The sequence below is a fragment of the Mastomys coucha genome, unplaced genomic scaffold (assembly GCF_008632895.1).
Source record: "Mastomys coucha isolate ucsf_1 unplaced genomic scaffold, UCSF_Mcou_1 pScaffold23, whole genome shotgun sequence".
NCBI classification, from domain to species: Eukaryota; Metazoa; Chordata; class Mammalia; order Rodentia; family Muridae; genus Mastomys; species Mastomys coucha.
This window is the reverse complement of record NW_022196906.1, coordinates 64011181-64022954: the sequence shown is the minus strand read 5'-3', so window position 1 is coordinate 64022954 and position 11774 is coordinate 64011181. Positions and strand designations below refer to the sequence as shown.

At 37.1% G+C, this 11774-nt stretch overlaps 1 protein-coding gene across 3 annotated transcripts in view; it reads right to left on the bottom strand.

The window, feature by feature from the left end:
- Ice2 (interactor of little elongation complex ELL subunit 2) overlaps window positions 1-11774 on the bottom strand; it is a 40864-nt gene that overhangs the window by 2954 nt on the left and 26136 nt on the right. The window contains exons 12-15 of one of the 3 annotated variants that reach the window (XM_031343817.1): window positions 8659-8788; window positions 4697-4781; window positions 3584-3634; window positions 1902-2160 (exon numbers count right to left, since the gene is read on the bottom strand). In XM_031343817.1, the coding sequence (XP_031199677.1) occupies window positions 1902-2160; window positions 3584-3634; window positions 4697-4781; window positions 8659-8788 (525 nt within the window). Of the gene's footprint in view, window positions 1-1901; window positions 2244-3583; window positions 3635-4696; window positions 4782-8658; window positions 8789-11774 lie in introns of those variants that run through there. The other 2 variants (XM_031343818.1, XM_031343819.1) reach the window with 2 other exon arrangements.

Here is an 11774-nt window from a genome sequence, read left to right as displayed (position 1 = left end):
CAAGGAAAAACTATCTCTTAAAAGGGCTTCAGGATGTTTACTGACTGGGCATAACAGAAAGAAAAGAAGAACATGGTGTCCAGGGGATACACACACACACATTTACTATAGGCTAGTTGTGGTCAGAGGGATTCTGTTGATTTTTAGAACACACCAAGGGAACATTAGTTATCTAACTGTCTATGTCCCCAGTGCTGGGCAACAGTCTGGTCCCAGAAACTCTCAAGAGCATGTGCCCCTGTACTGGATACTGCCCAGTAATACACAAGAGCATGTGCTCCTGTACTGGATACTGCCCAGTAATACACATGAATGGATAGTTAGAATGTGTATTTATGTGTTCACATCCTAATACACATAATTTCTCCTTGTCTAGCAGAATTTTCTTGTTACACTGCAGCATATTTGATCACTCTACTGAAAAAGTTACATCTTCCAAGAAATGCTAAGGTATAATAAGCATTCAATATTTGTTGTTAGTCTATATACTCACTTCTTTTAAAAACTCACTTTCTTGTATAAATATGTTTTCTTCATTTGGGAGACCGAGGCAGGCAGATCTCTTTGAGTTCAAGGCAGCCTGGTCTAAAGAGTGAGTTCCAGGACAGCCAGGGCTACACAGAGAAACCCTATCTTGAAAACAAAGAAAAAAAGTTTTCTTTAACTTAAAAGTTGTTCAGTTCTAAGGTATTAAACCACTCATTTTCACCAAAAAAGAGTAAAACACCCCCATACAGAATTATATGTTACAGCTGGCAGACTATGATTAGTGTTTCTAAATTAAAAGACAACTGTCTTTTTAGAATACAGGTTTTCAAAAACATTTTTCTAATTATTATTTTTAAGTTACTTAAGAAATTTCCTTAGATTATAAAAATCACTAGAGTATTTATAAACTAAAAACAGTCACTGAAACCGAAGATAAATACAGTGTTAACTAACTTTCTCCATGCTTTCAATTTCTCAACCAGTTTGGCACATTTCTACTTTCTTGTGAAAGCTCACTAGGAATGGGGTAGATGGCTGCTTGGCATGCACCAAAATATTGACTAGTAAATAATCTTCTCAAACAGTGACACCGGGGTGGAGAACTAAACAGCATACACAGCCTCATCCAACGTAAACAACACAAACAGTAGTAACAATTAGAAAGCTCTTGGCAATTGTAGGAAAGCTATTTTCTCAAAAGTAGTTGGGGACATTCACAGACTAATTGGGCATACCAGAGAAAGGAAGAGGAAGACAGTGTTCAAAAGACACACATGTGAGCTCTATGTGAGCTTTATGTGAGCGCTATAGAAGCCCCCAGGGAACCCGACAGGAAGTCTTCAGTAATCTGACTAGAAGGTTAGCAACATGGCAGGAAAGCGCACTGGATTTGTGCTTATGGACATCTGGATGTCCTAAGCTCAAACTGAACTAGTGACATGACAAGGAATGGGTGGCATGGTAGGACAGTGTAGAGTGTGTCTGCAGCTGCATGTCTTCAAACTCTAGGTTAAGAAGGTTACTAAACTGGTATTTCTAGAAAGGTTTTATAATAAGTATAACATTAATAATAATTCAATAAACCCTACATTATAAAATTCTTAGTGTAATATAACTTTACCCTTAATATTTTACTGTATTTTTAATAAGCCACGTTACTAATTACTAATGCTTGCTTTTTAAGTATTTCTTTATCTTACTAATCCATTTTTAATTATATCATAATTTTATTATATGGACTCTTTTGCAAATTGCCTCAATTGTTTAATGGAAGAGGATATACATAAATAGTAACTAAGAAAATACAAGTTTGCTTTGGGCAGACACTCAGGCACTGAACTTCCTGGATGCTTCATGCATATACACATACAGCAAGTAGAGAATAGAACATTTAATTGTAAAACAGATCTTACCTTTGGTTGTGCTGCAGGACGCAGTGATTTAGGTGGAAAAGTGCAAGGTATTCGTCCATGATGGATATGATACGGTAACAGGTAACTGGGATCTAATGGGACCCAAGGAACCGAGAGACTGGAGGGTACACCAGGAAGGTCACAATGTGCCTTATGCAAATTATATGCTGTTCTAGTAACTTTTCCATCTGAGGTCTTGTAGATCAGGAGTGAAGAATCTTCTGCTGCGTGAGACAGCAAGTAGGACCCTTCCTGCAAGCTGCATCCAACACTGAGACTCAACTTACAGGTTTATGGTGCCAATCTCATCATGTTCTCCTAACCCCACAGAGCAAAACCGAGCTGCCACAGGAAGAGAACGCCACTTTGGAAAGTATTTCAGGACCAGCAGAAGTAAAGATTTCAAAAGCCTTTAAAGTTGCTTCATACCCTTCAGGCAACTAGTTGAAGTTTTTATTCTGACCATTTCCTTTTTACCACTTTATCAATCTGTAAATGTCAGTCATTTAACGGATAAACAATCCATCTAACTCTCTAATCCATGATATACTCAAACCATATATTTTCATTCATTTAACACTCTACTTACACATTGTTTCTAATAGGTAAGAGACTAGAGACACAAAAGTGAATGTGACATGTCCAGGACTCAAAAGTGTTAGAAAGAGGCAAGGGAACATGCAGGGAAGATGGAGGAACCACAGCAGGCTTATGTGTTAATGAGCTACCTGTTATACTACCCACCACCCACTTCCATATTAAATCCTTCACACAAGCTTTTGAGATTAACTTCAACTGGGCATAAACTAATATGAGAGATGCAAAGCATTTTGCCCACAGTTCTGCACATAGTAGATCTGCACAGGGCTCAATACGGATCTGGCTTTTTGGTCTGCACACAAGTCAGAGCCTCAACCACAATCTTCTATTAACACAAAAATTGATAGTGGCCAATCTACTATATTTTCTTTGCTTTTTGGAAAGCTTCAAGGGATTCAATGTATCACCATAAAGAACAAAAGGCACATGGGTAGTGGACTATATTTTCTTGAGAATACACAACCTCTAGGTGAAAGATCCAAAGAGAACAGTTCTTTTCCATTATTAAAATGAACATTATTAAAATGAATATGATCAGCTTTTGTTACACAGAGTTGCCCAAAAATATAATGAGCTACATTTTCCCCACTTTTCAAACTGAAAGTAACTAGTGTTGACAAAGGAGGTCAGAGATGTCTTCTTAGCGTTTAGGCTTTCCCCTCTCATCACTTTCACACATGGAAGCAAGTGGCTATTTGGTAGAAAGTATAAATAACATTTCAAATATTGAGTTTCTAATCAATGAAACTCATGTATCTTTGAAGATTGACAGTTTGAGGCCACACTGGGCCATACAGCAAGATGCTCTGTGTGTGTTTGCGTGTCTGTGTGCACGTGTATAGTGTGTATGAGAGAGAAAGAGAGTCAAAGAGAAATATGAACAAAACAAACACATTTGCAGTTTCAGTACAGCCAGACACTATCATGTTATCTTTCATTCCTATTTTTAATTTTTAACTTTGATAAAATACTTTCTACACTTATAGTTTTTTCATCTATTTCTAATAGTACATTATCAAAGCTTCTAATAATTTTCAGCAAAGAAAATAAAAATTTCTATGCAAATACCTCAAAGTACTTACCTACATAATTTCTTTAGAATGTGCTGAAGAATGTTAAATAAACTTGAAATCCTATTAAACAGAAGAGAAACTGATATGAAATTAAATTGAAACTAACAAACCTAGAAAGTGTAACCTCACTAAAAACGTGTGGCCTATTACTCACAGTCAAAGGCAGCAGCAGGCTACTAATGCCAAATAAGGACCAGCAAGTAGATTATGCTGGGGCGAGACACAAATTCCTTAATTTTCTTTCATGTTCTTGAAGTATTTTGTGTTAGAGCAGTTATAATCATATAATTTAAAAACACCCAAATAAAATAAAAATCTAGAACAGCTGTAATCAGTTGCCAAGAAAACTGATTTTATGCATGTGTGATGATAGAGACGTAGAGCAGGGTCAGACCAGCCAAAGGGTTTAACTATTTGGTGCCTCGTCTACATACAAACTAATTTCCACTATTATTTCTCTTTACATCTTTTTTCTTCACTGACAGAAGTGAGGCAAGGGGTTAGTAATGTACTGAAAGATTTTTCTGTATGTACATATAAAGCAATTCTTTGAGAGTGGACTTTTGTGTTCAAGTGTGACTGTTCCTTCAGAAATCTGAGTCCATTGAAGCTTTGCCGTTAACAGTGGTGACTTTAGCACTGCTAGAATGAACCACTCCCAGTCCCAGCTTCTCTGTAGGAAACGGCGAGGATGCTACCATAGCCTTTCCTGCCAAGTTGTATAAGCTTTCCCTCACAGTGAGGCACTCAGAGTTCTAAGGACCACTAATTTACTTCTGATGTTTACATCTGGTAGGATTTGGAAATTTCAGAAGCCAAGCTGTCCAATCAGTCATATAATTCTGTGGCTGTCTGATCCTCCCCTTCTCTACACATGGCTAAAATGTGTGTTTCCCTGCACTTTACAACACACTCTCTGGCTCTAGCCTCATTTGTATGAAGTGGAAAGACTGGTGTTGCTAGCAGTATATTTCATTGCAGATGGAAAGAAAGTAAATTGGGTTAGGGGACCTCAAGATCTAGAGAGTAATCAAACATCATCATTACTTAGAGGTAAAGGAAAAGCCACCATCACATTACATGAGTTGTCTTTTCAATGCCCACCACAAAGCACTTCCTTACTTGAGTGCTGCAAGTTTTTCTTTTAGTTCTTCTGAGGTGATTTCTTCTAGCATAAAAAGCTTTGAAGTAAATGCATCAATATGCCCTAAAAGAAAATACACAACTTAAAGAAACCCATGTCACTGTGGTTATAAAAAAAATAATAAAAAAAACAAGTTATCTAGGCTCTCTATCTAAAGATGTTCAATTATAAAGGACTCTGTATTTAAAAGGAGAGATATATTTCACTGGGTATCAAGTACACCTGAATTTATAATGATATACAGATGATGGTATGTTTCACGGTAAAATATTTGTTAAATATAAAAAAGTTGGCACATGTCCACATACCTCAAAGAGAATTATCACCCTACCCTCTACTTAAGAGGAAACCCTGCTCAGACACTGGTGCTTCTGGCTCTCACTAAAGCTGCATCTTCATAAAGTTGTAAAGAGAAGCATGAGCTCACTTGTGTGAACAAGCAATTGAAAATCAAAGCTGACGACGGAGTCTGCTCAATAAGTATCAAAGACACACTATTATGAAACTTATTATAAAATATAGCTTATTTTTTATTAAAGCAATCATAAAGGTCTCTGTGGGTAAAGCAATCTATTCAAAGTCTTATTTTCTTGCACGCCTGATATAAATCTACATTCCACAAAATCCAAAAATATTATATTCTTAAAATGATATTTCTGTTGTAGAAAGTAATATATTCATTTTAAAGCAAAATAAGCGGAGGTATGCACAGAGGTGCTGTGATTTACCAAGTGACAGAGGAGATCCTGAGGCAAATGCAATGCACGTGGGAATGTAACAGGGAAGCCATGCTACTACTATTGTATGAAGGTTAAAAACATCACAGTGTAAAAGTAACACCCAGGGGGCTGGAGAGAAGGCTCAGTGGTTAAGAGCACTAACTGCTCTTCCAGAGGTCTGAGTTCAATTCCCAGCAACCACATGGTGTGCATGAAGACAGTGTACTCATATACATAAGATAAGTGAATGTTTAAAAAAAAAAAGAGTAACACCCACCAATTCGGGAAATAATGCTTTTGACTTATTTATATTTTTATGTTTTTGATTTTACTTATATTTTTAACTCCTAATATTTTATTGTCAAAAGAAATTGCTTAGAAAGTAGGTATCAGTCATTAGGACTACAAAAATTGCATATAGTTTATTACCTCCTTTCCATATCTAGCCTACTTTAATCTCATTTGCTTTATGCTCAAAGAAGTTAATTAGAAACATTTTTACCAGACGTCTTCCTACCCAGACAACATATCCATTTGTTCCCACAGCCATTTGTTATTTCTTAAGCCAGCTTAAGTTTCACCTCTCCATCTCTAATGCTCATTATATGTGACATTCCTAATAATAAAGACACATTTTAATGGTTTAGCAGCTATAAAAAGAGGATATTAAGTTCAAAAATGTATTTTTGGATGTTTAATAAATAAACTTGAGATTACTAATAGAACTTACCTTGTAAAAAAATTCAACAATAAAAGTATGTAGTGTAGTATCCAGCAAATACAGTCTATCAAAGAACTAACCAGACAGGGAATCCTGTACTAAGTGCTATGAAGGCCTACTTCCTCAAGGAAGCTACAGCTCTCAACAGTGGAGCTTTCTAACCTGCCGGTCCACCAGATCTATTAGAGCCCGACATATTTGTCTCCTCAGCCTTCAGGGTACTTGAGCCAGATTTGAGAAGATGAAAGCTCTGGCCATTGTCCTTCAGTAACAACCAATCTCTTTCAGATCATATTTTAAGATGAGTTACACTTGGGAGGCATTGCTTTAGATAGCAAAAGTGAAACATCTATGTTTGTGAATCATTTACACAGAATGCATATAGGTGTTCCTAGTTTTAAATGCAGTATAAGTTTGTAAAAACGATCATACAAGCAAAAATAATGTATTTTGGTAATAAATGAGAAAATTTACAATTTATTTCATTATTTTTACATGTTTAACCAAAACAACTTCTCCATCATTTGTATTTAGAGGAATGAAATATAAAAAATATGCATTTAGTACACTGCAATTTAAAACATCAAAAACAGCATAATTCTTCATTTTCAAAAAGTCTTACCAAGAGTAGTGTGAACAGTGCTCCCTGCCTTCTTAGACAGCTCCTGATAGAGAAGCATCTTTTCTCACTGTGGCAACTGGCATACTCTCATCTAAGTTAGGATCGACTCCCATACTCTGCCCAAGAGTTCCTTTAATTATAGCCTTATGCTGGTGTTGCCTTGTCTTTCATGTCACAGCACTGCTCTCGTTTACATCATTAGGTAGTTAGCCTTCACTAAGTCTCTGTGGCAGTGATTAAAGAGGCTGAGCAGTGCTAGTGTTAACATTTTGAGTCAGCTATTTTTTTCTACAGCTTCATGCAAGTTTGATTACAATTTCACTTCTAGCACTACTACCCCCACTTAAACATTCATTGCTGGCCAATTCCTTGTTTTCATTATCTATTTTCATAAAAATCTCAAACAGTTGATCACTGGGAGACAAGGAGGTGCCACACCACACATTTGATTTCTGTATACAAACTGGTAAGAAGTACATAGCAACCTCTTTCACAGACTGAAAGAAGATATGTAGGTAGTCACTGATCATGTGTGTCTGCAATCTACTTCATAATTAGTGGACTGAGAAGCTGGCAGCAAGGTTTATATGCAACTTCCACTCTTAATATACTGCCATAACTGAAGGTCATGTTTCTAAGAACTGCATAAAGTAAGGATTGACTGAATGCCACCTCTATAGATTTGATAAACATTGTAACACTGGACAGCAGATAGAGAAGTTGTGATGAGACTACAGATTTTTTTAAAGGAGCAACTCAAGGTTTTTAAGGCGCAAGAGACACTAATCTAGAGAAGGAGTTGAGCATATTTATATATAGTGAAGCAAGCAAGCAAACAAAAGCAAATGTTTTTAATGCATCTGAAGACTGAACTATGGTGGTTTTCAGAGTGCCCTAGATTAGCAGCATTATTATCTGAGATCAAGTTAGGAAATGAAGACCCAGATCCCATTCTGGACCACTCAATCAGATACTCTAGGGCCAGTGCTAAAACGTTAGCCAGGTATGGCAGCATGGGAATAATTTTAGCACTTAGGAGGCTGAGGCAGGATTGGTAATTTGAGGCCATCCAGATGCTATCAAAACAACAACAACAACAACAACAACAACAACAACAACAAGACCCCCCCCAAATACTAATTACTCAAAATGGGGGGCAAATTTTGAAATAAATAATCACTGTTTCTAGATCAGGCAAGAAAAACACATAGCACTCACTATACACATGGCACCATGCCTGTGCTCTGTACTAGGAATACAAAGCTCTCTACCAGGCTCCAACTTCAAACTATTTACTGTCTAATAGGAAAAAGTGAAGGCCTAAGAAAGAACAATGATATAGGGAGTAACAAAGGGCAAGCAGAAGAACATATTCAGAGATCAAAAGAAGGAGAAGACTGGGGTAGATGGGAGCTGGAAGGGCAGACAGATCAATCAATATCACCTTGTAGGGCATAGAGACTAAGACAAGAGATGACAGAGATGTTCATCTTGTAACATTCCAATGTGAAGGAACAGAATGAACAATGAAAGCAAGTAGCTTGTCATGTGAAGCACATTAACTATACAAGAACCCTGGCAACATCTTTCAAAGTCCTGTTAATTTCCTTCTGTTCAAAACTTCAAAACCAAAATAAAGTCAAGTGCTGTTTCAAGATGAGATTTCTAAGACAATGCCATTATAACTGTAAGAAAATTATAAAATATGTGTTAATCAATTTACTAGCTCACTAGTACTCGCTGTCACTGTTTAACTACAGAGTCAGCATAAGGAGAGAATGGAAAACAAAGAAGTTCAAAATGGAAGTATGTACAGCTGAATTCAAAGGTAAGTACTTAAAAGGAGTTACAAAGGGGAGAGGACTCCTATAGACTCACCAACATAAAACGAGCAGTTGGAATGCAATAAACTTTCAGTCCAGAAGCAACAGAGCTCGCTTTCAGTCAGAGCTTCAACTCCATAACAACCTTGATACTCTACTTTTGGTAGCACGTAAACTGGAAATTGCTGCAATGCAAAATTGCATTTTGTCAAAGCTCTAAATCTGATCTTCACACATTCCATGGTACACAAGTACAATAAATCAAAACCCAAACAAAAACAAAAATTGCTTTCCAAAGAAAATACATTTGCCTATATAGCTAGTGACTTTTGAATGCCTGCAGGCAATTTAACTTTATTTATTTTGCAGAGTGTAGGATTTGGGAAGGAAGATATGGATCCATTTGCCTCCGAGGGGTAGATTCAGGAAGTGGAGGATGGATAAGGGATCACTCAACCACCACCCTGATTGCCAACATAAACAGACATACTCCCTGCGAGCGAATGTGATTCACAGCAGATTCTTTGGGACAGAGGCTAGTACATACAATTGTTCATAGGTCCAAAGGTAAATGCTAGAAGGCAAAAACTAACATATACTAATAATTCTCAAAAGAAAAGAGAAATGATCCTCCCCTCTTTAGACATTAGCAACTCAAATTCCCTGAGCAGCTGTTTTTCTAAGGATGAGTATTAATAACCTTTAAGAACAACTGTGGATGTTACTATCTTTACAACACAAAATGCTTTATTCCAAGCACTAAGCATGTGACAAACCATCCATTTAGAGCTTATTGGTCAGGATATCAAGCAGATGGAGCAAGATGACTATGCCCATTACTGGTCTAAGGGAGAATGTGCAAGCAAAGCAAGTACCTTCTCGCAGAATACTGTAGCAGATGTGTTTTCTGCCAATGAAAACTTAATTCTTTCTGATGGTGCTGGATATTAAACCCAAGGTCATGTACTACACATGTGCTCTACTACTGAGCTATGATACATCCCCAGCCTGAAAATTCTTCTCCCAACAGGATTCTCCATTCTCTGCTACAAAAGAAACAAGGTCTATACCTACTCAAGTGACTTGGCTTGTTAGTACTTTGGGTACTTTCTTTCACAGATCTAAAAACATTTAATCATCCTTGCTCAGTTTCTGGCTTTCCTAACATGGTTTAGTGTCTTTTCTATACCAGTGGTGCTAAGAAAAATTCAAACACAGCATTTTAGCCATCAGCACTCAGAATGGTGTGGTTTGTGTGACTACTGATTTCTGTAAGATGTTGAATGGTAACTCCTAAAGGTAATACTGCCTATAATGTTATACCTTTAATAACCTGATGACCCTGCTAAAATATAGACTTAGGTGTTGCCTAAGTTTCTGCATGAAGTTGTAGTTCTAAGGACCATAGTTTGCATCTGCAGTAAAGACCACAAGGTGGCTTATCAATAAAAAAATATTGTGATTGGACTAAAATCATTGTACCATATGATAATTCCTTAGTAAATGAATGATAAATATGATTAGGCATCCTAACTTTAAAGCAAATAGAAGCTGAAGACAAAATTTCCATTTTCTATTCCATCTCCAGAATGCTGAGAAATTTGGGCCACTGAGACAGCTTAGCAGATAAACTGTTCGCTGAAAAACCTAACAATCTGAATCCACACAAAATATAGAGGGAGAGAATAGACTCTAGCAAGTTGTCCTCTGATCTCCACATACGTTCCATGGCACACGAGTGACCATAAGCCATTTATATACATACAATAAATCAAAACCTAAACAAAAACCTCAAGCCTCATGTCAGAGAGCTAAGAAATATGTTCAGTGACATGGTTGATTATGGCAGAAATAGAAAAGAACAGATGATACAAAGCAAAGATGATTATCTTTCTGATCTTAAATGGATTATAATATTATTTACACATGGAAAGAATCAAGATACAGATGTATGTGCATATATATACACACATATGTGTATTTGAAGGTAGTGTGCTTGCTTCTCTTTGATATAAAACCAAGTCTTAAATCTGACTGTATTTCTGTATGCATTCTACTGCCACCTCCAGGAAGTCAGGGGAAGGGCCTGAATGCTTTCTCTTAGTATCTACAATTGAAGTGCAAATCACAATTTGCATCAAGATTTGTGATGTAAAAATTTCCTATTTCCCCAGAAGAGCAGCTGTAGTCTAAGATGCCCAGGTGAAAGCTTTTCACGCATCAGTTTGCCAGTTTTTACATAAACCTCTTAAATCCTTATATCTGTTCCTAAACAGATAGTTCACATCTAGTTTCAGTACCACTGAGTAACTTCTATTCTTCCTAACATAATGCATCTTTTTTTTTTTTTTTTTTTCCGGTTTTTCGAGACAGGGTTTCTTCTCTGTATAGCTCTGGCTGTCCTGGAACTCACTCTGTAGACCAGGCTGGCCTCGAACTCAGAAATCCACCTGCCTCTGCCTCTCAAGTGCTAGGATTAAAAGCATCTTTAAGCAGTCTTTTTTTCCTTGAGGACCAAGGATGCCAACCTAAAATTTCAATAACTGGATCTGAAATTGTTAACCATTTTGAAATGCAGCACCCAGGATATGTGCTTAACTGACAGTCAAGAGGTAGTAGCTACTTAGTGGTTAGGTGGCCTGGAATTCCCATTCTATACAGAATGTGTAAGCTTCAGTTTTGCCTTGGTCCCCATCAGCCTCTCCACTTCTGTTCTCTCAAACTGGTTGCTCTTTAAGTTCTCTTCAAACAGGAGCTTTTGTAAGCACAGGTGTTGCTGGCTTTTTTGTTGTTGTTAGCTTTTTTTTGAGACAGGGACTTATTACTCTGTAGCCCAGGCTGGCCTGGAACTTGGTATGTAGAGTAGCTGGCCTCAACTGCTAACAATCCCCCCCCCCCCCACCTCAGCCTCCCAAGTGCAGAGTTTTGTTGAGGAAGATATCAACAACACAAAACTGCAGAGTTAAGAAAAAAAAATGGGAGATGATATTCTTGAACATCAGGAATTAGATTTGCAAACCTGAAAACCTTGTCTAAACAAGCTGGTTCTCATGGAGGAAATATTTCAAGGATACATTCTTAAATGGCAATATTTTGAAGTTTTCAAACTAGTGTGGATTCCTTACAAAGACTCCTAGCCCTCAAACCCCTCAAGTTTTCTCATCTCTTTAC